Source organism: Vidua chalybeata, chromosome 16 (assembly GCF_026979565.1).
Source record: "Vidua chalybeata isolate OUT-0048 chromosome 16, bVidCha1 merged haplotype, whole genome shotgun sequence".
NCBI lineage: Eukaryota > Metazoa > Chordata > Aves > Passeriformes > Viduidae > Vidua > Vidua chalybeata.
In genome coordinates, this window is record NC_071545.1 from 1,345,466 (window position 1) to 1,371,930 (window position 26,465).

At 52.9% G+C, this 26,465-nt stretch overlaps 1 protein-coding gene across 5 annotated transcripts in view; it reads right to left on the minus strand.

The window, feature by feature from the left end:
• CAPN15 (calpain 15) overlaps positions 1–25,778 on the minus strand; it is a 56,463-nt gene extending 30,685 nt beyond the window's left edge. For 2 of the 5 annotated variants that reach the window (XM_053957620.1, XM_053957623.1), the window contains exons 1-4: positions 25,454–25,778; positions 19,858–20,239; positions 19,589–19,766; positions 9,276–9,595 (exon numbers count right to left, since the gene is read on the minus strand). In XM_053957620.1, the coding sequence (XP_053813595.1) occupies positions 9,276–9,451 (176 nt within the window). In that variant the 5' untranslated portion in view covers positions 9,452–9,595; positions 19,589–19,766; positions 19,858–20,239; positions 25,454–25,778. Of the gene's footprint in view, positions 1–9,275; positions 9,596–16,947; positions 16,989–19,588; positions 19,770–19,857; positions 20,240–25,453 lie in introns of all 5 variants that reach the window. The other 3 variants (XM_053957622.1, XM_053957621.1, XM_053957624.1) reach the window with 3 other exon arrangements.
• Positions 25,779–26,465: the final 687 nt, after the last annotated feature.

Consider the following 26,465-nt stretch of genomic DNA (forward strand, 5'->3'; position numbering starts at 1 on the left):
CAGAAACCACCCTAGGGCTGGGGGGTTCAGTTTACTGAGAGGTCAAACTATGGATCCAAACTGACCAGCCAGCAACTGAATGCAGTTCCTTCTTGCAAGGGAGATGGGAGAGGATGGGATCCTGTGCACAGGCTGAGTCCCACCAACAGCAATGGATCTGTTTGTGTGTGTGCTCCTGACCTATTAAAGGTCACTCCTCTTTCTCATGTGCCTGAACTTTAGAGGGGACAATTAGCCACAGTTCCCTAGAAGCTCAATGGGATAAAACACACTGACTTTCCTGTGGTTTGGCTGGGAATGCTTCATCATGCACAGCCTACTTGCCATTTTCATTTCCTGGCACTGGCAGCTTCTAGGACAGTCCTGGGTGACATTCAGTGCCAGTGTGCAGGTGAAATAGCTCTGGGTATGCAGAGAGGACCCTGGCCTGTATCCTCTGGTGCAGCATCCTGTGTAGGCAGTGGCAGGGGTTCCCTCAACACAAAACCCCTCCATGCACCTCCTGCCCCATCAGCAACAAGTCAACAGTGCCTCAAGGCTATCCCAGGCAGTTGCCAGTCACAGATCACCCTCCAGGATCCCATCAGCAAATACCAGGCTCCAGGAGGACACAGGGGCACATCAGAAGCCCACCACAGCCCCAAAGTCCCTACAAACACAGGTTCAGCACAGGAATCCACACATGGTCTCAGATTCAGTTTGGCATCACTGTGCCCTTTCAAAATGGGGGTTGTTTGGTTTCTCCACCCTCTTGGAGACAGAGAGGAGGATTTCGTGGGTTTTATGGAAGGGCCAGAAATAGAGCAGAACAGTGCTGTGCTGGGGCAGACTGAGCCACACGACCACCCATCACTCCAACCTGCTCCTTCTGCTCATACCCCAAAGCTCTAGAGCTATTGCCACCTTAACTGAGCCAGCAACACATCTGGCTGACTCCAGGAGCAGGCAGACAGGCTGGAATCACCAGGGAAGCCCCTACAAGTTATACTGTACCCTGGAGGCCTCCAGGCTGGGTAACTCAGACTGTAGCACTCTTTAATGCCTTGTAAAGATGACACACACTTAACTTAGTATTGTGACAGCTGGAATCAAGAGGATGCTCCTGGCTGGAGCACGTGCCATTAACCCTCTCGAGTCCACATGCCAGAGGGAAGCGTCCTGCCAGCACAGCAACCCCAGAAAGGCCAGGCTGGGGCTGCTCCAACAGCTCAGTGTCCCTTCCCTGCAGCACAACACTGAGTTTTCTACCAAGGAGAGCAGCTCCTGCTGTTGTTTAAAGCTCCTGAACCTCATCAAGTCACACACACACACACTCACAGAGAGCCCCAGGTAAGCTCAGCACACGTACTCCTCAAGGACACCCTGAAGGACATCACTGCCGATCAGCACGGGACAGAGGAGCAAGGAGCACACGTGTCCTGGAGACTGAAATGCTGCACCAGACACAGGGCCCTGTCAGCTGCTGTGCCCTCCTCATCACACTGCCACCAGCAGCAGTCCCTGAGCAAGCAGGGCTGCAGCGCCCACAGCAGTGTGCCCAGAAGGCACATTTACTGCAGGAGAACATAACCCAGGGACAACAGGTCATGGGGCAAAGCTTTGCTGGAGATTCACTAGGCTGTGTGCAAAGTGCTCAATGCCAGTCCCTGCACATGCCACGGGGGCTGCTGGGCAAGACAGCAACAATGTGACTGGTCAGTCCACTGTGCCATGGGCTGCAGCCTGAAGCTCCTGCAGAACAAAAGTCTTTCCACATTCCAGAAGCACCAAATGTTTCCATGTTTGTCCCCCCCCCCCCCCCACCACAGACAGACACAGCAGCTGTGGGTAAGGCAGCAGAAGAAGCCTCAGCTCCTGGGCAGGGAAGGTACAGCTGGTGGCATGGGTCTGACAGAATGTCCCAGTGCTGCATAGCCCATATGCCAGCCAACACCAGGGCTCTGAATGAAAGGTGTCCTCTCCTTGGTGTCCCAAGGAAGCAGGGGAAAAAACACAGGTGTATACACACACACACATATCTATCCATCTACTTACCTATAGCTTCACTTTTCCAAGGCAGGAAGATTAAAATTGGATTTTAAGGAAGACAAAAGATCCTGCTTGTGTCTTCCTTCTCCCCACTCCACAGCTGGGGAATGCTGCTGAAGACCAAGGAGTGCAGACACTATCTTCTGCCACCAAAAGCTGGCAAGATCCAGCCTCCCAAAATCCCCTTTTGCTGTAGCCAACCTGCCACGCTCCAAATGCCAGAGGCCAGCTCTGTGTGGCTGTCTCATACACAAACCCCGGTGTGATGCACAGGGAGCACTGGGAGCAGCAGGGCTGGAACCTGAGCATCTGCAGACCCAGCTGAGCTCTACAAGGCTCTGGGCAAGGGCAGGCGAGGCCTCTCCAGCCCCCTGCAAGCTGCTGACTTGGCAGCCTGCAAGCACCTGCAGCCCAAACTCTCATCACCCCCCACACAACGACCCCAGCTCTCCTGCTGCTATCCAGAAGGGCTCTGGGCTGCCTTCACACTCCACTTCCAGCTTCCTTCTGGTGTGGATGTCCTGCTGCAGCCTGAGAAATGCCATCTGTAACCAGGAGCAGCTTCCTTCTCTTCAGATCAGCTCCTCAGGTGACCTGGAGCACCTGCCTCTCGCAGGGACTCAGTGATGCCTGGGGGTGCTGTGAGCTGCACAGGCTGGCACGGGATGCTGGCTGAGATTCTGGTACCTTGCCAGACAAAGTGGGAATGCTGGCAGGGTGAGAAGCACGGGAAGGTGCCCAAGTCAGAAAAGCCCAGGGCAGTCTGTTTGAAGAGAGTGGCTGAAAAGGCACAGGCACCTGGGTGGGTTGTGGGTCCTCAGGCAGGAACAGAAGATGCAGCACAGCTTGGCAAATGCAAACAGCACCCAACAGGGCTCCCCTTTCCTCTCTGTGCCCTTCTGTTGGCAGCAGCCCCCTGCCAAGGGTTGTTCCATCCCTGAGAACAAAGGCCTGCAGAGGGGTCATTCAGCACAGCCTCCCCTCCACGCTCAGCACCAGGCTCCGGCCGCACTGGGATCAAGGGGCCTTTCAGGGACACGGGGCTGGGGATCATGGGGGGAAGAGGCTGCAGGGAGGTGGGTGCAGCTCTGAGCACCCCTCAGCTGTTTGTGACTCATGCTAGTCAGATTCCAGCCCAGAGCCACCAGTGTCAAACTGGATTAAGTTACTGGTTGGAGAAATCCAGCACGTGCCTTTCACAGCAACCAGCACCTGGTAATCTGAGAGAGGAGCGATCCCAGGGAGTGCTGGGTGCAGAGAGGGAAGGGAGCTCCCTGTTCACCCAGAGCAGGAGGGTATTCCTGCCTTCACCCCTCCTCTCACAAGCCCACAACATGAGGTCACTGCAGGCCCATGTCCCTCCAGGACAGATGCTGCACACTGCTAGGAGGATGTGTTTGCAGTTTCCATCCTGATCCTGAGAGAAGAAATAACCCTCCAAACACACACCTTCCTACATTTCCTCCTTCCTTGCAGCAGCTCAGCCAGGTTCCTGAGCTTCCCACTGTCATCAAATCCATCCACCAGCTCCTGCCAGAGGACTGAGACAATTTTACAACTCCAGGCTACCTGTGTGACACCTCTCAGGGGGACAAGTGATTTGCCATGAGACATGAGACCTTGTTCCTCCCTATGCAGCCAAAGAAGCAATGCAGAAGAGTTACTCTGGGGAAAAAAAAAAAAATCCCAGCTCTGGCTCCTCTTACTCTTAAAAAATTCTTAAAAACCCAGAAAAACCACAAGCTACCAATTCCTCCCCCTCCCCACCCTCAACATCCAAAGCAAAACTCCCCCCTTGGAGAAGGACCTGAACCCATGGTCCTGGAGCAAAAGTGCTCAGCTCCTGCAGATAGGAGCAGCCCCAAACCAGGTAAAGGTGCTGGTTTTTCCCTTCTCCAGGCTGGCACTGTCAAAGGGACAGCTCTGCTGTGCTCTCCACGCTGTGACAGCAACATCCAGGCAAGAGGGTCAGGCATTTCTGCTCAGATTTGGCCAAGCCTGCCATGTAAGATGAGGACATGCTCCAGCTGCCTCTGCCCTGGATTTGACCTCCTTTGAGGCAGGATGGCTCTTGTGGGACATGGACATGAGGAAGGTTGGAGGGCACACAGGGAGCAAAAGGAGGGTTTGTTTGGGGATCTATTGAGAGCTCTGTCTCCACTGCTCTGCACTACCCTTCAAGTTATTAGTGGCTTCAGAGCTATAAATAGCCCTAATTTAAACAACTAATAGGCTTTGTGACACTGGAGCAGGCAGTGGAGAGCGGATGGGCAGGGCTGGGAGCCTCAGGCAGATGAAACAGCATTCCATGCTGCCAACTCCTTGACACTGCAACACCTCCCTAAGCAAGACACTGCTCCAGATACCACTGGCTCTGGTGAGAATGGGTGAGCAGTTACAAGCCAAACATTCCCATCAAACAAGTATCCAACAACAACCTGCATCATCTTTACTCCACCAAATCCCAACTGAACTCCACAGCAACTTCCAGAGAGAGCACAACCCACACAGGGATGGATCCACCTCATTGCAGCACCTGGGGAACACAGGCTTCACTCCTGTGTGCTGAGCAGGCATGTCCTGAATATGAGAGCTGCTGGTAGTGCCCTCGTGGTTTGGATGACTGGCTCCTTTATACCTTCCCATCCCTCCTCTGTGGATACACACTCAGAGCACGTGCTGGTGATCTCCATCTGTTCCACAGCCACACCACAGCCTCATCTGTTCTTTGCATGGAGGCTTAGGAAGGGAGATGGACCAGCTGGACCCCAGAGATCCCTTCCAACCTCAACCACTGAGTGATTCTTTAAAGGTGCAAAATAAACTCTCTGAGCACACCCAAATCCATGCAGGTTGATGATAAAACCCAGGGATCTGTGCCTGCCCCATCCCAGGTCTCTTGGGGTACCTGTCCTGCTGAGGCTGCCAGACCTCCCAGGGCCAATGCCTAGCCTGAGATCTGATGACAGAAAACAGAAGCAGACAATCACCAGGTGATTCCCTGCAGTCACCTGATGCTTTACCAGGAACTTCTTTTCCAAGAATCTCATTTCTCTGGGTCCTAGTTTCCCCAGCAAGAGACACACAGAATCATTTAGTTGTGAAAAGCCCTCTACAGAGAGTCCAAGATTACCCCCAGCACTGCCAAGACCACCAGTGATCCATGTCCCAAGTGTCACATCCACATGCTTTCTGAACACTTCCAGTGATGGTGACTCCACCACTGCCCAGAGCAGCCTGTTCCAATGCCTGACCACCTTTTCTGTGAATAATCTTTTCCCAGCATCCAACCTGAACCTCCCCTGGCAAACTTGAGGCTGTTTCCTCTTGTCCTGTCCCTGTTACCTGGGAGCAGAGCCCGACTCTCCCCCAGCTGCACCCCCCTGTCAGGAAGTTGTGGAGAGCCAGAAGATCCTCCCTGAGCCTTCTTTTCTCCAGACTAAGCACTGTCCTGGTGTCCTCCAGACACATCTGCTTGTGCTATACTAAGAGCTGAAGGAGCAGCACAGAGCCACATTCCTCCACACAGCTCCCTGCCACACTTCCACATGCCAGAGTTCAGTTATTGAAATCTCATAACCAGCCTCAATTCAACTCAGAGCCCACAGAAAATGCCTCTGTGATGCTGCCCAGCATTTCTGACTTGCTGCTGTTCATGTATTTAAGCCAATGGCTCACAAACATCCAGGACACTCAGGCTTGCCCTGAGATTTTCCCCAGAAGTAAGAGGTGCTTCTGGAGAGCAGGGGGTGGCACAGCAAGTGCCCTCCCACTACCTGCCAACCACAAAAGCAGGTCCCCTCACTTCCTTCTAAAAGCAGGGAGATTTACATATTTTTAGCATATCATAATAATAAAATAAAAGAATAATAAAAGAGTGTGTTCCTCCCTCCACAGTCATCAAGACCCAGAGGTATTTCATTCTGCAAATGCTTTTATAGAAAAATAAAAAATCTTTTGCAGAACGCTGCAGGAAAGCCCAGGAAATAAATATCCTCTGGAAGAGGAGGGAGTTCAAAGAGCTTCAGCCAAAGCAAGTAGTGGGCAGAGTCACTTAGGTCACCTGCACAGACCTTGCAATCCTTTCCCCAAAAGCCTCTCCTAAGAGCGAAATCCAGAAGTTCTCAGTACTCAACAGGACCCTCTTCATGAATCTTGGGAGTGAGGAAGAGGTGAACATGAACATTCCCTTAAATCTCATCAGGAAACAGTTCAGAGCCCACATTCCCTCCTAACCCCTTACAATGTGGAAGGATGCACCTCGGAGAGGTGCCACCACCCCTTCCAGCAGCAGCTGGAAACCACTATGATCCCACAGCTCCCAAACCATTCCATGGTGGCAGCCACAGCAATGGAGCCATGTCCTGCTGCCAGCACCGAGTCTGTGGCACTGCCCCTTCCTGCTCCCAGCTCCAGGAAGGGTTTGGCACGTTGGGAAGCTTGGCCACGATGGATCCTCAGGCTCAGCTGAATGCTCCCACCCAACAAGGGCCCAGGCCAAGAACCTTCAAGCACATGAGCAAAACGGAGCCCAAGGGGACTTGTAGCTGAGCCAGAATTTGTCTGGCTGCACACAGCTATTGGGGTGAATTTAAACCAAACATCTTTGCCCTAAGCAGAGATTTCTGCAATCGGATCCCTCCAACATGCACCTAATACCTGGTACCTCCAGTCTTTCAATAGTTGTGTCCTCCTGGCACGCTGGGAAAGGGACAGGCTCCTGTTTAAGTGCTGACACACAGAAGGAAACTGCAGCCCTGTCCAGAGAAGATGAGGGACTCAAATCTGGTTGTCACAAGTCTGCTGCTTCTACCAAGGTCCTTTTCCTACTCCCTTTTGTCTCCCTGTCTTCAGCAGACAGGGAATTCCACACCATCAGCCTCACTCAGGCAACAGGAGACAGTGAAGCCTCCTCCCAGGTTATAAAATCTTGAAAGCCAAACATCACTGATTTCTCCCCTTATTCCCATCCCACCATAAGGGATGACTCCCCCAACTCCCCCACCAAGTACAGACCAAAGTCACTCGCTAAGTATTTGTGTCCCTGTTTTTCTGCCAAGGAAGGTTTGTGTTCATCCCTGAGACAGCACAGAGCAGCTTGGCTCTGTGCTGCTCCACAGCAGCCAAAGCATTATCAGCTTTGAAGGTGGCTGCAGGCAGGGACAGAAAGTCAGCAGGAAAAGCAAAGTCTATCCTAGAACTCCTGCCCAGCCTCAAATTGACTCCCCAGTACTCCACTTCCTTCCTACACTACATGACTCTGGGGACGAGGACATGCACAGGCAGGATACCTACTCTGACTTGTTCTATTGACTTACTTAATTTTTTAAAAGAATATATTTATCTGTTCCTCTCTGGAAACCAATCACCCGCTGCTCCTCGGCCCTGTTATTCCTGGGGAGCGGCGGCCCTTTGATGCCTGGCAGCCTGGCTGATCTCAGCAGGGCTTTTGAACCCACTTCCATAATCACTGCCTGGAGCGAGTTCTTCCCACGCAACTCACTGCTCAGTGAATCAGAGACGGTGATCTTCCTGTCTCCAGGAACCACACCACACTGAGTCGGGATGAGCTCTTCTCTCCCTTTAGCAGGGGAATAAGGAATTATCACAAAAGCCACTCCTGTCCCCACAGGACACCGGCGTTATCTGCACCAAGACCGGCAGTTCCTGTTCTTGCCCCAACATCCGCTCCACCACCAAGGCTGGCTCTTCAGGAAATTTATTTCCACATGTCAAGATATCACTTAGCTCCTCAAACGACAGACTTGGAGTCACGAGCAGCCTCAGCTGCCACACACGAGGCTACAGAGACACCGCCTTTTTTAGTGCCCAGGGCCAGGTGTACCCTAAGTTCCTAAATTTCACTTCTGGCCATGCACAGCCATACCAGGGAATTAATCTGTGAGCTGAGACACCTTCCCAACTCCTCAAGGCAACAGAGGGATAACCAGCAGTCCAGAAGGGATAATCCTGCAGGAAGGACCCAGCTCTGTTTGCAGAATCCCTCTAAACCAGAGGGAACAAACCCACACAGCACGGATTACTGACCAGAGCTGTGGACCAGCCACACAGGTTGGCACACACAGCAACAGAATTTGGGAACTGCACAAAGTATCTTTTTTAAAGGTACTCCAGTCTATGCTAGAGAATAAAGACAACAGCTTACTGGTTTCACACTGTTCCCAGCTCAACAAGAAGATGACCCAAGAGAAGGCCAGGAAGGAGCAAAGCCTGACATTGCTGGGAGGTTCTAGAGTTATGCACCAGAGCTCAGGTAGCACATCCCAGGCCCCACAGCAGCAGGAAGGCAGGAAAATGAGAACTGCACCAACATCACAGCAAACACCTCCAGGGGAAAACCAGGACAGCTCAGGGACACTCCGCAAGCAGCTCTTCCTAAATGGCCAGCAGCTCCAAACAGACTCAAGCAGGTATGGACACCCATCCAGGCTGGAGTCCACACAAAGCAAGCATTAGGCAAAGGCTCAAACGCTATCAGCACAAAACACAGCAGCCTCTGTATCTAAGCCCCCGGGCAGAGGGGTTTTGGATGCTTTTTGATAAATCTCTCAACTTGTCAGAGATCTGAATGCAGGACACCAGCCCCGCAAAAACAAGAGAAACTTCCCACTGCAAGTGGCTGATGAGGAAGGGGCAGAGGCAACAGTTCAGAGACACATCTGAGATGCTGATTTCATTGAGATGGGTTATAGGAATTGAGGGCTGGAAACAATAATCTGTTTTTAAGAGTAATTATTTTTTGGTGCATTACATTCCTCTGAAAAGTGCTTTTGCATGAAAACAGCTTCTCTGGTTCTTCCTAAGTTCAGAAACTCTTGCAACTTAGTGCCACCCAACCTGGAGACACAATCCTCCACCTGTGACACTACAGTGTGGCTGGGAGGCTAGAAAGAAAAGGTGCCACAAGTACATGGCAAACAAGGAACTGAGATCCCATTCCTAGGCAGCCACCTTGACAATTTAGGTGAGTGAGGAAGAGCTGGGATGAGTCCTGCAGTCCATTCTGCAGGAGACATTAGCCCCCCTGTGCAAAGCCTGGGTTTGGCATCACTCAAATCAGTGAGAATCTGGCTCTGGTTTCCCGAGGAACTGAACTGAGCCTCTGAATGCAGGGACCCAACATTCAGTAGGATGCAAAGCAACTCGTGTCCCAAAGGCAGCGGCCGGACTGAAGCTGAGAGGTGAGCGGGTGAGCAGGTGAGCAGGCTCCTTCCCCTCCTCCTTACCTTCGCAGCCGGTGCTGGAAGTGCTGGTGCTGCCGCGTTATAAGGGCACTTTCCCACACGGGGCCACCGGGACTGCTCCTATACCAGCCCACGGCCGGGTGCCCCGGGTAGGGCGAGCTACTGAAGCCATGGTCCGACTCCGTCTCTGCGGCCAGCGATGAGGCAGAGCTCCCCATGGTTCCCCCCTGCCCAGGCCACGCTGAGATTGAGCCTAGGTTAGGTCCAAGCCAGTGGCATGGGCAGCTCAGGTGGAAGGGGCGAGGTGCTGTGGCATGGGCTGCTGCAAAGATCCCAGCACGCTGGACAAAGGAAGGTCGGTTCTGATCAGAGTTGGGAAAAAAAACAACAAACAAACACAGAGAAAGGGGAAAAAAAGGAAAGAAAAAGAGAGAAAGATAAGGTACGATTTCAGCAACAACCCTCCAGTTTTAAAGCCTATCAATGCATGCTCTGATCAGGGTCCCCATCCCAGAGCTCACTGGGAAGGCAAGGGCTGTGTCACTGAATCCAGCTTTTGCTGCTGGAGATCGGGAGTGTGGGGGCTCTAGAAAAGGCTCTCCCCAAGTTAAGCACCAGAACTTCCCAGGCACAGGGAAGCACCGACTGATGGAGGGAAGCACAGCAGAACCCAGCACAAAGCCCTTCACACATGGGAAAGAAGCAGAAAATGGGACAAGCCAGGCCCACCTGGAGCCCAAACCAGCAGCCCTTGGGGAACACACACGCCAGGTTAGTCTGGGCTCTGACTGGCACACCAGTTTTAGTTACTCAGCTACAAGGACTGGATGGTTTGTGTACTTACATGTAAAATAAAACATTCCTCTCTTCCTGTTCCCCACTAACACCCCAGTAGGACTGGAACTGGACAGACTGGGGACCCGCAAAAGTATTTTCTGTGACTATTTACTTTTCAGCCCAAGGCAAGTTTTAGCTGATCCTGAGCACACCCCTACCTACAGAAGCAGGTCTGGGGTTTTGCTCCTCCTTTTCTCCCTTTCTCTTTCCTACTTTTCGGAATTGATTCTTCAAGCATCCTCACAATTAAACTCCAGAAACATTTCATGTCCTTTGTATTAAAAGAAGTTTAAACACACACACATCTCTCCTTCAAGTGAAAAGGCAGGACAATCTGGATGCATGTCAGAAGCAATGGATCAAGGTAACATTTAACAGAGCAAAAAAGAAGAAACAAGGAAGATGGAAAAATTAGCACAGCTGAGCTTATTCAATTACCCACCAGGATTTAAGGAGACGAATGAACCACAGAAAGACCTTTGCGAAGAAACTACTCTTGCCATAAAAAGGCTGAGATGAGGAGTCCTAAAATACAGCCTTTCAATCCCAGGATTGATCTAAGGGATCAAGAAAGGCCTTGATAGATAATAGACTCTCAAAAGCAGCAGCTCAAGGAACAGGTGCAATTTTGTTACAAGCTCAATACCAGAATGTGCCTGCATTAGGTTATTAACTGGAGAATGTTAACTGCTCTGTCATGGTCTCTGTAGCCTGCAAAGCCTGGATGAACCAAACAAATCTGAAAAAAGCCCAAGAACACAGTTTTCCCTACCTCCTCCTTGTTTTAATTGGGCTGCCTTCCTGCTGTGCATCAGCCCCCTCCCCCCATCCCCACTACCCAACAGCAGGGTTTCACTGATTTCTGCACATGCAGCCAAAGTGGATCCCTGGCACAACCCCTCTCATTTCCTGCTATTCAAGCAGTTAATTTGTAACAAATCTGATTTTCTGGGTAAATGAAAGCCACGCGATGTGAGGGGAAGAGCACTTCCAAATATCATCAGCTCAGTCTGGAGACATCAGTCATCCCACACCTGTGGTGTCTCTGGCTCTTCTGCCCCATCCCAGGAGCCCAACGTGCTCCACCAGCAAAGGCACGGGGGATGCAACTCTGACACCTACTAGAAGAACAAACTGCATCTTACCTCAAAGACTCAGGTTCTATCATGATAAAATAGGTAAGTAAAGGCAAGATGGGTAGAACAGCCCCTCACTGCAGGCTGAGCCAAACAGAGGAAGGATGCCCGGGCGTTAGTAGCCTTTTCCCCCTTGAGTTGGGTTAAACTGCCACAATTCCGCAGCCTGGTTCAAGACCACTTCCTCAAGCTGGTAAAGCAGAACCCTTTGCTTCCTCCTGCTGCCCATGGAAATGCCAGTTTTGGCTCATCCCAAGAGGAGACAGACATGCCTGCTGCCCGCATCGCTGCTGGCTCCCAACGCGGTACCACTCTCCTGGCCCGTCTCCTCTGCCAGCTCCACACCAGGAGCCAGAAGAGGCAGCTCCTCTCTGCAGGGAGGGGAAAGGCTGGGAGCCCTGCTTCAGAACCTGCAGTAAAACCCCATGGTGGGTGGAGCTGGGAGATGAAGGGAGCTATAAATAGGTGGAGGATAACCTAGCTAAGTCGGAGTGATCTCCGAGACTGTCTGGTCTAACTGGGCTGCTTGGCTGTGAGTACTGCGTGAAATCGGATTTCTCCAGACAAAGCAGTAAATCCTTCTCCTCAGGGTCATCCTCATGCCAGGTGAGAGCAGCCAATGAATGATTTTGAAGGGGGAGCGTCGAGCAAAGGTGGGTAGAGGGTGAACCAGTCTGAGAACAGGAGTGGCAGCAGCGTTGCAGCCCAATGCAAAGCACCTACGTGCTCACCATGCCGAGCCATGAAACGCCTTTGGCCAACACTAAGCAAATGAGGAGCCTCCAAGAAGTCAAGGTGAGAAAGGAAACTACACCCCAGAAAGGGAAGGGGTCAATTAAAGAAGAAGAAAGCCACTCTGGAAGCACTCAGCCTTATTTTTGAGGAATTTCTGCCATTGGGCAGGGAAATGCCCCAGGAGATGACCTGAAGGCATGTGGCTGAACAGGGGAGGCTTCAGGCACTAAAAGGGAGCAAACTGCCAAGAGTTCCTCTGTCTTGGCAGGAGGGAGCAGGATTTTATCTCAAATTAAAAAAGCACTGCTTCCACCTGTCTAATCTGGAGAGGAAGCAACAATGTGAACAGATTGAAGTGTCTTGAGAAGGGTGGATCTCACTCATGGAAATTAACAGTTAAGCACCTTAGCAAGATGCTGAGTTTGGATTTTGGTTTTCTGCCCCTTGCAGCTGCAATAACTACCAGGTTTGAACCGATGCTGTGCAACTGCTCCCAAAATATCGCTTCCAAAATGAAAACAGGTTTGATCTCGTCACCCCCAAGCCACTCACAGCTGCTTACCCTGATCTGTGGTACATGATGCAGACCCTTCCTCCAATTCTCCACCAGACCCTGGGCAGCAGGCATGTACAGCATGTGCAGGACAGCAAAGCTGTCCCATAGAGCTGCTCCTGCTGCCAGGACAGCAAAGCAGCTGCCTGGATGCTTCCACATAACCTTGTTCCTCCACACCAGTGAGCAGTGCTGACCCTTTGGGCCCCAGCTCTCATGTCACAGCAGAGCAGGCAGGAAGGGTGGGAATCTACCCAACCCCCTTTCCTTCTCTCCAGTTTCAAAGTAGGTTTTGGCTCTGAAGAGAGGAAAAAAAAAAAAAAAAAAGAAAAAAAAAGGGAACTAGCCCATGTGTTTCAATGCATCTAGGAAGTTGCAGAATCAACTTTTCCTAGCATCAACCCCAAGCTCTTCCCTTTGCCACACAGCAGGAAGGAGACAGAGGTCCCTGGAGCTGCTGCAGCCACTGAGGAAACCAGTAAGGCAGACTCACCCCAGCTGGTCCCACGTGCAGCAGCCCCTCTTTGTGATGGGATGCCCCCACACTCCTTTTCCTAGTAATTTATTGATCCATGTGGCACGAGCCAGCTTTGCTCCTGATTGAATTTTCCAGCCTCTCTTGGTTCTCTCTGGAAAACTCTGGGACAAGACTCTGCTATTTCATTAATTCCTCCACTCCCCCAGCCTATACATCTAGTCAATTCTGAGCTATTCCCTTGCTCCAGGGAAGATCCAGGAATGAAAATACCATCAGACATACTGAACTCCAGACAGCTCTGGTCTGAGGTGAGGGCCAGCAGCTGGCCCAAGAGAAGGCTCACCGTGTACCTGAGGGAAATACATCCCTCAAAGCTGTACTTAGAGGAAGCTGCAGGAGACTTTCTTCTAAGATTGAAGGTGAAGTACTAGCCCTTCTCCTCCCTCTGCTGTGTGAGCTCCTCTGCCTGGGGGCTGACTAAGATTCACAGAATGCCCTGAGTTGGAAGGGACCCATAAGGATCATAAATCCAACTCCTGGCCCTGCACCAGGACTCCTCAACAATCACACCCTGTGCCTGACAGCATTGTCCAAACACTTCTGGAGCTCCAGCAGCCTTGGGGCCATGACCATGCCCAGGGGAGCCAGATGTGCTGGGACCTGGTACCATTGTCACCAGCAAAGGAGGAGCTCTCTGCCTTCAGTCCCATGTAAGCTGCAGCTGGCAGGGAGAAGCCAGGGCTCCTGAAGAGGTCTCACTGCCCAGTGCCCACACACAACCCTGGAGGAGCAGCCTCCTCCCTGGGGACTGCAGGATGTGACTCACACCCTTAAACACCAAGGAGCTCAGGGACAGCTGGAGGAGCTGGGGCTGCGTGGGGGCATCGAGCTGGAGGAGACCACTTCAGACATCCTGAAGGAATGGCCAACCCTTGGCCTCCCATCAATCCTGCCTCCATGCACAGCAGATCTCCCCTGAAGGAGGCACATGCTCAGGGAGGCCAGGGTAAGCAGGGAATGGTGTGCAGGGCTGGAAGGTGCATAGCACCAGATGTGGCAGCCTAAGAAGGTTACAAAGTGCCAGAGCAGGTTGGGATAGCTAAGAATGCTATGATGGTGTTATGCTAGCCAAGGAAGGGAAAGGAGCTCAAGCATTTGTGTGATCTAGCCAGCCCCCAGCTCCAGGCAGGGTGGCAGGACCTGAAGATGTGTAAAACCAGGCACCAGCAGCAAGAAGAGCATGGCTGGAATTCACCAGGCTGAGATGACTCTGAGAAAAGAAGTAACCCCAGGAGAGGAAGGGAAAAATCCTCTCTTTTTCCACAAGGCAGCAGGGGAAGAGCAGACAAGCAACAAGACACCCACAGCACTGAAATCTAAGCTGCAAACACGGATCCAACGAGAGCTCCACGGCTCAAGTGCAGCAGGAGCAAGAGAGCTGGAACACTGTGCTGAGCAGGTGTCATGCACACAGCTGGGGACAAGACAAAGTTTTGCTGTTCTTTCTCCCTACCCTCAGCTGCCAAGCCAGTCCAAGTGCTGCAGTCTTGGCAGGAAATGAAGGTGTCAGCAAGTTCCAATTCCTTGCAAAGCTTCTAGCAGGGAGGGGTGGGAAGGCACCTCCAAGGACAGACTGAGGCAGGGGTATATCTGGAGGGATGGGACAGTGGTTGGCACATTCAGCTTGGATGGGAGAGGCTTTCCCAGCCCTCGTGCTCCACACAGAGCTCCCTGGGGTTCTGTGACTCAGAAAGCTCTGCCTTACCTGACAGGGCCAAGGAGTCTTCAGGTGTGCAAGGTATGAGGATGACAGGCAGTGTGCAAGCACTGCAGATGGGAGGACATAAAAAAGGAGAGAAGGGTGAAACTCACCCACCCAAATGTTCGCTCTGGGGCAGAGGGCTGAGGGAAGAGAGTCAGATATTCTTGCCTTGCAGGAAACTGAGGGGACAGGAAGCTTTAAGTGAGTTGTTTTCCAGTTCTTGGTGAGTAATAAGACCGGTGCACCACTTGCAGAGATATCACTAGCTGAAGTGAACTGTCTGGAAGCAGATTTCCAGATGGGCTATAAATGAGGTAACAAGATAATTGAACCTGGAGTCCCAGACCAGCACAGAGCAGGATCTCACGCTCCATGCTACAAAGTCCAGAACAGCAGCACATGTCTCTGGCCACAGACACCAACATGCAAAGGCAAGCCTGAGGGTTTTTACCTTCTTTCAGCTGCCTTGAAACTGGTGCTGGCCCAACTTTAGCCCAGAGGAAACTCATACACAGCAGCTGAATTGGGCTAAGCTGCATTTAGACCCAGCACTGACTCTTTTTAAGTATGCAGGCAGAGGAAGAGGTGTCTGAAGCGCAAAGTGAAAGTCTGATAGGAAAAGTAGATGTATTGCAGAGGCAGCTTAGCCACAGAGCAACTACAATCAAAGTCTGAACAAAGTTTCCTCTTCTCCCTTGCACTGGACACTGTAAACCAGTGACAGATAATCCAGGGAGCTACTGGAAATCTATCCGGGTCACTTTGAGAGAGGGGATTACACAGATCTGAAAGGGCAATCAGCATCTTAATCACAAGCTGGAGAGAGAAAAAGAAGAGAAGCAGGAAGGATTTTTCAAAATAAGGGTTAACTTCAAACCTCGTCTCCACTGACAATTGCGAAGCAGTTTCAGAACAAGCATGAAAATGGCAACAAGGGCACTGCTGCAGAAGGGTCTGAGTGCACACACGTTTAAGAAAACCCCCACAACGAAATCCCTCCAAACCCAGTGCTCTATTAAGTCAATTAACACTGCTCCATTGAAGTGCAACCAGCCGCGTGTATCCCGCAATTCCCGGCCAATTGTGGGGGACTCTGGAACTCAGCACGGCGTGGGTGGGCTGGCAGGGCCCTCTCAGCACCAGCAGCGAGGAAATGCCACAGAGAGACTCACAGGGGAAGGAACAAAACAACACAAGCCACAGCATCCAATCCCGGGAAGCTTTACCAGCAGATGTCATTTCCAGATCTTTTCCTCCCCGTGTTTATAATCCTTGCAGCAGAGTTCTGCCATCCTACTCAGCTCACAGGCTGCCCCAGCTACAAAAGATGTCAGGCTGAAAAATCACCTCGACAGACTGCCTGCTGAGACCAATTGCATTATAAAAACAGGAAGCTCTTGCCTGCCTGCTCCCAATATGCTGTGGATTGAATGGGAAGGAGCATACGTAGGGATGCTTTGCAAGAAGAGCACACACATGGGACTCTTGCCAGGAAAAATGCATCTTGAGTAACACATGTGCTCTTAGTTTCTTCTTTTTTCAGAAAGGTTTAACTACACTCTGAGCTACCCAGCAGCAATAAACCACTTTTTTCCCCTCTTTCTCACTTATAGCAGAGTGTTGCTTGGTAAACAGCAGATCTTCCTGTCTGAGGCTGTGCCAGCCTGTGCTGAACAGAACTGTTGTTATTGCACATTCAGAGCTAGAGATAAACATGAATAAGAGCCACAAGTAAGAGCCAGGCGCTGGTTCTTCAATACACTGCTTTATCAGGTTCACCTTGATTCAAATGTTTCTGACATCTCTCCCTCCTGAAGGGGCAAGGTGGCACAAGCAGCAAGGACAAACATTAAAAAAGAAGACAGAAATGACAGCAGCACATAAAGTGCTCTTCTGTACTCACTAACATTTACAAACTATGCAGCTCACAGCTCCTGCACTTGAAACACTCAAAAGCACAACAAGGAAACAAATGGGCCCAGCCAACCCAAGCTGCCCAAATGGGAAAACAAAACAGCCTTCAGCACATTTCTCAGGACAAATCTCCATCCAGAGCCACAACTGCTGCATGACATAAAGGTTACAGAGAACCAGGAAAGGAAAAAAATGTGCAAGTCATCATCTCATCTGCAAGCTAACACTCTGCAATGACACAGGCACAACAAAGCAACCCAGGAAAAGTGGACACTGGAAGTGTCAGGAGGGTTTCTAACCTTTCCAAGAGCAGATCTCTGGATCAGCTGCTCCAGAAGCACTGGGGAAAAAAACACAGCATGAGTTCCAACAATTAGCTCCTGGACAATTTCATGGCCTGCATGAGATGACTGCCTGTCTTCAGCAGCATGGAACTGGACTTGATGACCCATGAAGTTCCTTCCTCCCAATCACTCAGCAACCCAAATTCATAGAGGCCCAGACATAGCACAAACACAAGGTCATTCCCAAAAGGACAGCAGGGATTGTATCTTCAGATCATGCTAGGTTGACAGGTAAGCAGATGAAGGGCTGGCCACTGCAGAAGGGAGGGGAAGAGAATTGCAGCAAGAAACAGTTTCAGCCAGTGAAAACTCAGGGCACAGACTTGGAAAGCAAAGCCTGAGAGGCAGGAGGTGGAGATGTCCCCTGAGCACACTGTCTCCAGACACTCCAGTCACAGCTTTAATTCTAACACAGACAGACAGTAAATATATCATCTGCCCAAGACACATCCAGTTGCATCCCTTCCTAGAGATAGCTCCAGTCCTCACTGCAGTGCCCTGTCCAAGCCACACAGGCAGCAGCACCTGGCTGTCTCCTTCTGCCATTTTAAAGCAATTTGGCCTTCCCTGGCTTTCATGAGGTACCATGTTCCAATTTCCAACCAACTGGCCTAGATTTAAGCCAACACATCTCTAGCTGTGCCTCAGGCAAGCACAGAGGTGGAAGAAGCCTGTCAGACAATGCCATTTGGCATTTCCATCACAAACAACCAAGAGACAAAAGCACAAGAATTGCTGAGAGCTGCACAAGAGGCTCCTGACTTCCCCAGAGTACAGGGAACCAGGAGAGAACATGGAGGTGGGACAGACTCAGGGGGCAGAGAGGAATTTCCTCATCTAAAATCAGAATCACACAATGGTTTGGGTTGGAGACAACCTTAAAGCCCATCTCCTACCACCCCGTGCCACCTTCCACTATCCCAGGCTGCTCCAAGTTCCACCCAACCTGGCCTTGAACACTTCCAGGGATGGGGCAACCACAGCTTCTCTGAGCAACAGGGAAGCAAAGCTCAGCACAATCATTTAATGAGAAAGCACCACATTACTGCTCACCACCTCTCCACCTCCAGGTGACACCTGAAAAACACATCAATCCTTCTGCACACTGATGTGGCATCCATGCCATTGCTTCTGATAGGAGATCATACTGTATTGAAATTATAGGTGAGGAATAACACCTGGTACAAGGAAGTGATACAAACAAAACAGTGCCTAAAACCACCAGAGTAATTTTATTGACTCACTGTCTCCATCACAAGTGGCTCCTCTTTAGCTACACCATGATAGGACGTAGAATGTGTTCAATTACACACACCTTAAGCAATATTTTCTGGGAACAGTCATTTGAAGAAACACAGTGGTCACATGAGGAAAAGGCTGTACTCTGAGAGGGCTGAAACACAATGCAAGTGGTTTGAGTAATGGTGGAGCAAAGGCAGCCAGCCACGAGAGGTACCTCCAGCATGGGGAGGGAGCTGAGCTTTAACCAAGGGCTGCTGGCTGCATCCTGAAACAAAAGGGCATATGGAGAGATCATGTTACTGGAGTCACTCCCACATGCCTTGCAAGACACATCCACAGGCCTGAGCCTTGTGTGGTGCTGCAGACCCGCAGGCTCCCTCCAGCAGGCTCTGCTTGCTAAGACATGATGGCAAGGTCAGGCAACAGGAACAAGGGCAGGAGCTTTTGAAAGACATTCCAAGGCTGTATCAAAACAGATCCAAGAGCAGGAACGCCACCTCATCCCTCTCACCCAGTGGAAGAAGCTGTGGTGGAGATCTGACCAACATCTGCCTGGTGACAGTGACCACTCAAACACCAGAGTGCTCATGGCCCAGCTTCACTGACCAAAGCTATGAGAGGTTCCTGCAGACCTTCTGCTGTGGCTGGACATCAACATCACAAAGATTCCAGCTACTCCATAAACAACCAGCCAGACCAGATGGGCCACCACACAGCAAGCACCAGTGTCCATCTGATTAATCCAAAGCCCCAAACTGGATGAGGCCACGTCAACCTGGATCATCTGAATCCAAGGACAACACCATCACACACTGCAAATGTATCCTGATGGTCCAAGCTCAGACTGGCTTCCCACCACCTCGTCCTGCCTCCACAGCCCAGGCTGAGAGCAGCCCAGCCACACAAGGCACAACAGTCACTTCTCTGTCCAAGTGAGCTGGGAACTGCCACAGCTCTGTGGTTACTGCAGGCAAAGTTGTGCAGAGTTTCTTCAATTACTGCACTGCCCTTGCACAGCCTCAAACACACCCTGGGACAGTCATACAGTTTCCACTGCTTAAGATTGTGAGGTGCTGGAAGACCCCACAATTTCTCTTCCACTTTCACAGTTCCTTCTTCGCCATGAGAAGACCAGAGGACATTGATATCCCCACCCATTTGAGCACATAGCCTTCACACAGACAGCACAGAAACACTCAAAAGAGGAATTCAAACAAGGAAGAAAGACAAGAACGAGAGGCATGAGAGACACGAAGCAGGGTAACTGTGCTCAAAAACCAGAGAGAGAAGGTCTCCTTCCTTCCAGCCCCTCCCAGCCCAGCCCAGTGCCAGCTGAGTCAGAAAAGCCTCTCACCCAACACAATTCCTGCTTGGCAGGTCCAGTGCCAGTCGCTGTAGGGTCAGCCTGGTGTCCCTGGTCCTGAGCAGCCGCTGCTGGCACCCGCTGAGTGGCCTGGCTGGAGGAGCATGCTAGAAGGTCCCTGCACCGAGCACTGGGAGCACACCAAGGAAGAAGCAGCTGCTGTTCCAAGCTGCTGAACAGAGAGTGAAAAAAAAACCATAAGAATAGATGACTGCTGAGACTCCAGACCCATCAGCATGGCACCAGCAGAGACAACCAACCTCACATTTTTGGTCCCTCAATCAGCATCCCCTTGAACTCCAGCTCGCAGAGCTTCCCATGACATCCAGCTGGAGCTTGGTCCTCCCTGGAGACAGCTTTTGGGTCAGCTCAGACTCTTCACTCGTGCTCTCAGAACCTTTGTCTGTGACTTTATAGTTCCGTGCCCACCATTGGCCTCCCTCCCTGCTGGTGGCTGCTGCTCAGCATCCTCGTGGAAGCTGTCATCAGAGCAGGGAATGGCACACCTCGGGAGCACAGCGGGATGGAGCACAGCACGACTGCATGGAGGAGGACTCTGGACAGCTCTCAACAATTAGCAACAGGGCAGGATCTCCCGAGGGGCCGGATGGGAATGCAGCGATGTCTGGCGGGGCACGCTGCCTGAATGTTCAAATACAGAAACAGATGTTAATTACTCTGCATAGTGAGGACATCATTACCAGCTACATCTCCTGGACATTCTGAAGTACAAATTCCTCTGATTATGCCAAACATGCCCATCCCACCCCCAGAAGCCATGACGTTTGAGTAGTTGCCTCAGCAAACCTCCCGCCTCTGAGATATTTCCCCTTCCTCCTTCATACTCTCTGCTCTCAAAACAACCTGTTTTAATGAAATTCCTGCTTTGGGAAAGTGCTGTCTCCTTTGGGATGGGCTTTTAGCAGATGGAGGCAACAAGAACCCTTGTCCGTAAGTGTCTGGCTCTCCAGCACACTCTCAATTCCTCTGTTTTAGGTTGGGGAGGGAGGACAAAAATAAGGATTCAGCTGGTACCATGTGATCAGTGAGCCTCTTTAGCAGCATGGCAGAGTAAGAGACCCGTTCTGTCCCCTCACCTTGCTCACCATCCCCACAGCCACACCATCAGATGCAGTGTGATACCCCTGGGGTAGGTGATGGTGAACTCACAAAGAGCTTTTCTCTTCCAGCACTCCCCAACACTGACAATTCCAGGCAGTGGAGAGAAGACACCCTGTGGTGAACACCTGGACAGGTGCTGCTAACAGAACCAGAGCAGCAGAGGGAAGGTGTACAGAATGGGCCAGGAACACCACTCAGGACCAGTAATGAGTAAATAAGGCAATGATTCAGGAACCCTTCAGGTTCAAAAGGACCACCTTGATCCTTTTAGCCCAAGGGTCTGTGCAGCTACACAGGGAATTCCAGGCCCACCGCACCTCCAAGGCTCAGCTGCTCCCATACTGAAAGGCGGAGATTCAGGACAGCTAATGAGGCAGTGAGACCAACACCAGCAGACAAAGCACCCCTCAAGTGCCACATCACATCATTATCCTTGCACATCCCATGAGATAGGAAGGGAAAGCACTCGGCACCCAGCAGCTCAGCACAGACCTGCTGGGCAGGGCTGGAATTCCAAGGACTTCCCGAGCTCTGCCTGCTGGCCAGAGTCTGCAGGAAGTAGACTGCCAAGGGGCAAGCTGGAGAGCAAGATTTTGACCATATCAGTGCTGCAGCCTCTGTGGATTGTGGATGGCCACAGCAGAGGACAAAGCTCAGCATACAAAAACACTCGTGCTGTGTTCCCACTTCCACGGACCAGCACAAACACAGAGGATTTGCTGCCAGCAAAGTTGTCCATGAGTAACTTTCTCTGCAAACCTTTTTGTTACAGGAGCAGAAGAACATGAGTTGGGAAGCTGCCTGTGATATCCTTAGTAAACTGAAATCACCTGGGCTGGGACTGGGGACAAGATGCTGAAGGGGAAACACTAGAAGCATCACATTAGAAACGCAGCTGGGCAGCATCACTGGAGGAGGATTTTGTAAGGTCTTGGTCTCTGTTTCACCAAATTAAGAATGCACTGCTAACCCTGAGGTTTGGCAAGGGTTGCTCACACCAGGGCTGGGGCAGGACACCAGTTCAGTCCCCTGACACAGTGTCACTGTCACCATCCTTGATGCTGAGCCTGCTCAGGCCCACAGCATTTCCTACAAAAGGGGCTGCACTGCAGGAACAGAAAAGCTCTTTCTTTTTTTGTGAACGCTCATTAGAGTTTACACTGTTGGCAAAGTGTGGAGGCACGCATTTGTGGAGGAACAGAGATACGGTTCCAACACTGGTTTTAATGTGCAAGCCTAAAGACTCGGCTTCAGTTTTTAGAAATCAAACTTGATCATCTCAAGCTGGCAAAAAATAGCCCCATGTTCCCTTGAGTTATTTTCTTTTCAAATAGGCAGGGTACAGCACAATAGGAAATATCAGCAGTTATGTATTCAACCTCCAGAAACCCAACAGGCCAATTCCAGCAACCCACGGCAGCTTTCCAATCCTCCCTGATCTATTTGCTGGAGTTAGTCTGAAAAGCAGGCTGCCCCCGAGCCATTCAGCAAACTCCACGTCCCGCTAATTACATCAATATAAATGTATTATCTTGGCTGTCAAACACAGGCTGCCTGAACAGGACAAGGCTCTGCCATGGAAATGCAGGAAAACAATTGCTCTTTCTGCTGGTGACACATTTCTCTGGATCCTATTTCCTTGCCAGGGCTCCCCCTTCTCCCTTCTGCCCAGGCACCAGGGCACCAGCGGTTTTTTCTTCCAGAGCAAGAGGAAATGGCACACAAAACCGCTCCTCATCCTTTGAGCAATTGAACATGAATGTATTTTGGGAACACCACCGGCATTTCCTATCAGCCAACCTGAGAGCTGCCAGCACACAGGGAAGGGAGCAGTGAGGGCAAGAGTTAAATGTTTCTCGTGAGCAGGGAGCAGCTCTTCTGCCTCTCTTGGCTTCCTCAGCTGCCATTGCTAAATGCAAGGCAAGTGTCAACACTCCAAACAGCAAATGTGACAGAAATTCGGAGCAGCCTGCTCCTCCCTGCCCAGCTTGGTGACTGTGGCCTGGAGAGGAGGGAGCCTCTCAGGAAGGCTCCAACAGCAAGCAGCAAGGTTGAGTTGAACGCAGGCAGATGCAGAGGCTTCCAGGGAGCAGGGAGGCAGCTCGCTTCGCTCCAGAGAGTGGGATTATGACGGAAAATGAGGAGGAAGCCACTGACTCACCTGTCCCACCCGCATAAGCAGCTCTCCCACCAAAGGCTGCACTGAGTGTGACCTTGATCAGAGCCCCAAGTTCCAGCAAATCGGGGGCTCACAAGGTTCTCCCCAGCTCTGGGCACTGGGAGAAAGTCATGGTGGTAGGACACTGGGTTGACACACACTGTCCGAATCTGCCTCCTCTGACCGCAGGCAGCCACAGTCCCTCACTCCAACTTCCCTCTGCTTCATAAATACCCTCACTTGGAGGAATGCCACAGGGTCTGGTTCTTCCCAGACCCCTCTGCTCACAGGAAGGGTCAGAACAAAGCCAAAAAAACCCAAGCCCACTCATTCAGATGAAGTGGGAAGATGGGAGGAAAACAGCATTTCTCTACCTAGGAGCAGATGATGATTCTACCAGCAGGATCAACACGACCATGGACACAGGGCACAGGCTGAGTCTCTCTCTAGATTTCACGTACAACCAGTGAAAACTTTTAAAGCTCCCACAAAACCTCTGGGACAGAGGACAGCAGCATGTTTTCCACGAGTTAAAGCTAACTGCACTCAGCTGGCTGAGGGAACACCAAGGCTGTGGCCACTTTCATCTGCAAAGTCAGCAGAATTTCAAGCAAAGATAAAGGGTGCCCAGAGCAAAGATAAGGGGTGAGCAAGCAGGAGAGTGAGGGGTAATCAGTGCATCTGCTGAGGGCATCCAGGCTCCTCTATGGGCTCACCCAGCCCTTCCGCCACCACGACACAGCTCCGAGTCTGGGCATGACGCCTGACCTTTTTTACGTGCAACTTTAGCCCTTTTGGGTTGTTTTCCAAGATTTATTCCAATTCAGGAGACACCGCACCTGGCCCACACCTTCAGTTCCCTTATGCACCAAGTCATCAGGCTGGAGGAGGCCGCTCTCCCTCCTGCCAAAGCAATTGGGCTTAGCAAACCCAGCCAGTCACATCCAAGCTTCAAAGGGCTCTCCAGCCATTCAACCCCTCCCGGGAAGAGAGCAATGTTGGGTCTTGCCTTCTGCCTTCAACTCGTAAAGCCTTGGACACAAACAGAAGCTGATGCAACTTGAAATGAGTTAATATCCCCACACACATAAAATCAGGGTAATTTGAATCATGCCTTGGACAGGTTATGCTCAGACAGAGCTCAGCCCTGCTGTGGTGCACTCAGGGGCATGAGCCAGACTGTTCAGCAGGATCTCAAAAGCCACCAGCAGACTCTCAGAGTCACAGGCAGCCAGTCTGTCACTGCAGGTCTGCTCCAGTTTACAGAAGAGCAGAGCCCTGAAGCACAAGTCCCTCCGAGTCCCAGGTGACAATGTGCAAAGCATGGCAAGGTCTCTGCATTCAGAGCCACGGTCTGGGATATGCACCCCTCACCTCCACCTTGGCTCCCTCCAAATACATCTCCCAGTTTCCATCAGCTCTTGACCGACTCACAGCAGTGCAGCACTGTCCTGCACCAGTGCCCCAGGCCACGTGCAGCGAGCAATTCCCACATAACCTTCTGTCCGACCATGAGAACCCACCCAGCCGCATCCCAGGCCTGCAGGCCTAGGGAGCGCCAAGCTTCACTGAGATTCCCAGCTTGGAGGAAACAGTATGACATTTCAAACACAACATTCACATTATCCCATCTCCTCTAACAGGCCCACGGATGATCACCATGAACAGTTGTTTCCTAGTACCTGGGGGGATGTACCCCAGGAGAAGAGAGAGGAGAGAGCTCAGTAAATGGAGAAGCTGGCAAGTACAGAGCTTTTTCCATCCTCTAAGACTCCTGTATCCAGGACCTGGAGACTGAGATGCTTCAACTGCAGCTGAGCTGACAAGCAGCAAAATCCAGAGGTCTTGATGAAACACTGGGACCCAAGAGCCTTAGGATGTTTAATACCCAAGAATAAGAGCCAGCCAAGTGATTCTAAAGGGCAAACTCGCAGAGGCTTGAGAAACTCTACATAAAACCCTTCTCAGCCCCAGCACGGGTGTCTAAGCTGGAGGTGAGAGTGAAGAACTGCAGGACAGGCAGCCCCGGGTGCTGGGGGCTCTGCCGTGCTCCAGCCCGGAGCCGGCACTCGGCGGTGCCCCAAGCGAGGCTCCCCTGCGCGCGGGAGGAGCCGGGAGCTTCGCCGGGCGCGGGGCGAAGGCAGGTCAGGCACTGCAGCCTAACGCGGGCAATCACGGAGCCTCCCCGTCGCCCCCGGCTGCTGCAAGACCCTCAAGCCCGTTAAAACGCCTCCGGCTGTGCGGCCGGGCCGGGGCGCGAGCGGGGCCCCCGCAGCCCCCAGGTCTCTCCAAAGCCCCGGGCAAAGCACCCCGGCCGCCGCACAGCCCCGAGCCGGGACCACGGCACCGCCCGCCCCCCCCCGGCCGCCCCGACCTCCAGCCCCCACGCGGGCCCACCGGCAACAGGTGGTGCGGGGCGGCCCGGGGGCGGCCGGGCCCAGTCGGCGCCTCCGGCCGGGAGCGCTCCAAGCGACCCCCGGCGCGGGCGGGAGCCGCGGCCCGCGGGGCCGCGGCGGGAGGCCCCGGGCGGCCGGCCCGTCCCCGCTCCCTTCCCCCGCGTCCCCGTCGCCGCTCACCTGGGGGTGGAGGCGCCGCGCTGCCACTCTGTCCCCCCGGCCCGCGCGTTCCCCCGGGCGGAGCAGCTCGCACCCGCTCCGGCCGCCCCGCCGGCCCTTCCTCCCTCCCGCCCGAGCCCCGCGCCCGCCCTACGCCGCCGCCGTGGCGCAGCGCCCCGTCCCGGCCGCGGGCGTGCGGCGCGGAGTCAGCGCAGGGACCGTCGTGAATAGCGCGGCGGGACTACGAGCCCCGAGGGGCGCCGCGCGCAGGAAGCGGAAAGCGGCGGCCGAGCGGGGCACGGGGGGCGGTGTCTCGGGGCCGGGGCAGGCCCGGGCACCGGCGGTGGCTCGGGGCCGAGTGACCGGCGAGCTCCGGGCGCGCGGAGGGCGCGGGCCGCAGCGGCCGGTGAGGGGCGGCGGGCGCTGTGCTGTGGGCGAGGACTACGACTCCCAGCGTGCCTTGCGGCCCGTAGGATAGCGCCGACCCCCGGCCAGAGGTCGCAGCGCAGGCGGCGCCGGCCTCGGGGGCGGTGGGACCTGCCCCGGCTGAGGATCCCGGAGGGTCCTGGGGGGTCTTTGCATGTTCCGGGGATCCCGTGGCACCGTTCGTCCGCGGCCACAGTTTGGGAAAGGCGGGTGCGTGACCCTGAGCCCTCACACGGAGGCTCCTTGCGCCCCTGAGCGTCCCCGCCCGCTCCCCTGGAAGGCGCCGCCGTGAGGGGATGGAGGATCCGGGCGTTCCCTGTGCGGATCAGAGCCCGCGGCTGAGCCAACCTGGGCAGAAGCCGCTCGTAATTACAGCTGTTAATGACCTGGCGGCACATGAAGCGGAGGTGGAGCCGGCAGGGATCTGCTCGGCTCTGCGGGCGATGTGCAGCCGTGGTTCGGCGTGGGACGGCGGGAGCGGGGCCGGGCCGGGGCCCTCGGGCAGCTGCAGGTGGAGCCTGCACCCACCCAGCCTCGGAGTCCAGACCCACATCCCGACCCAGCACAAGGCCAGATTCACCGGGTTAAGAAGCACCTTCAAACCCTC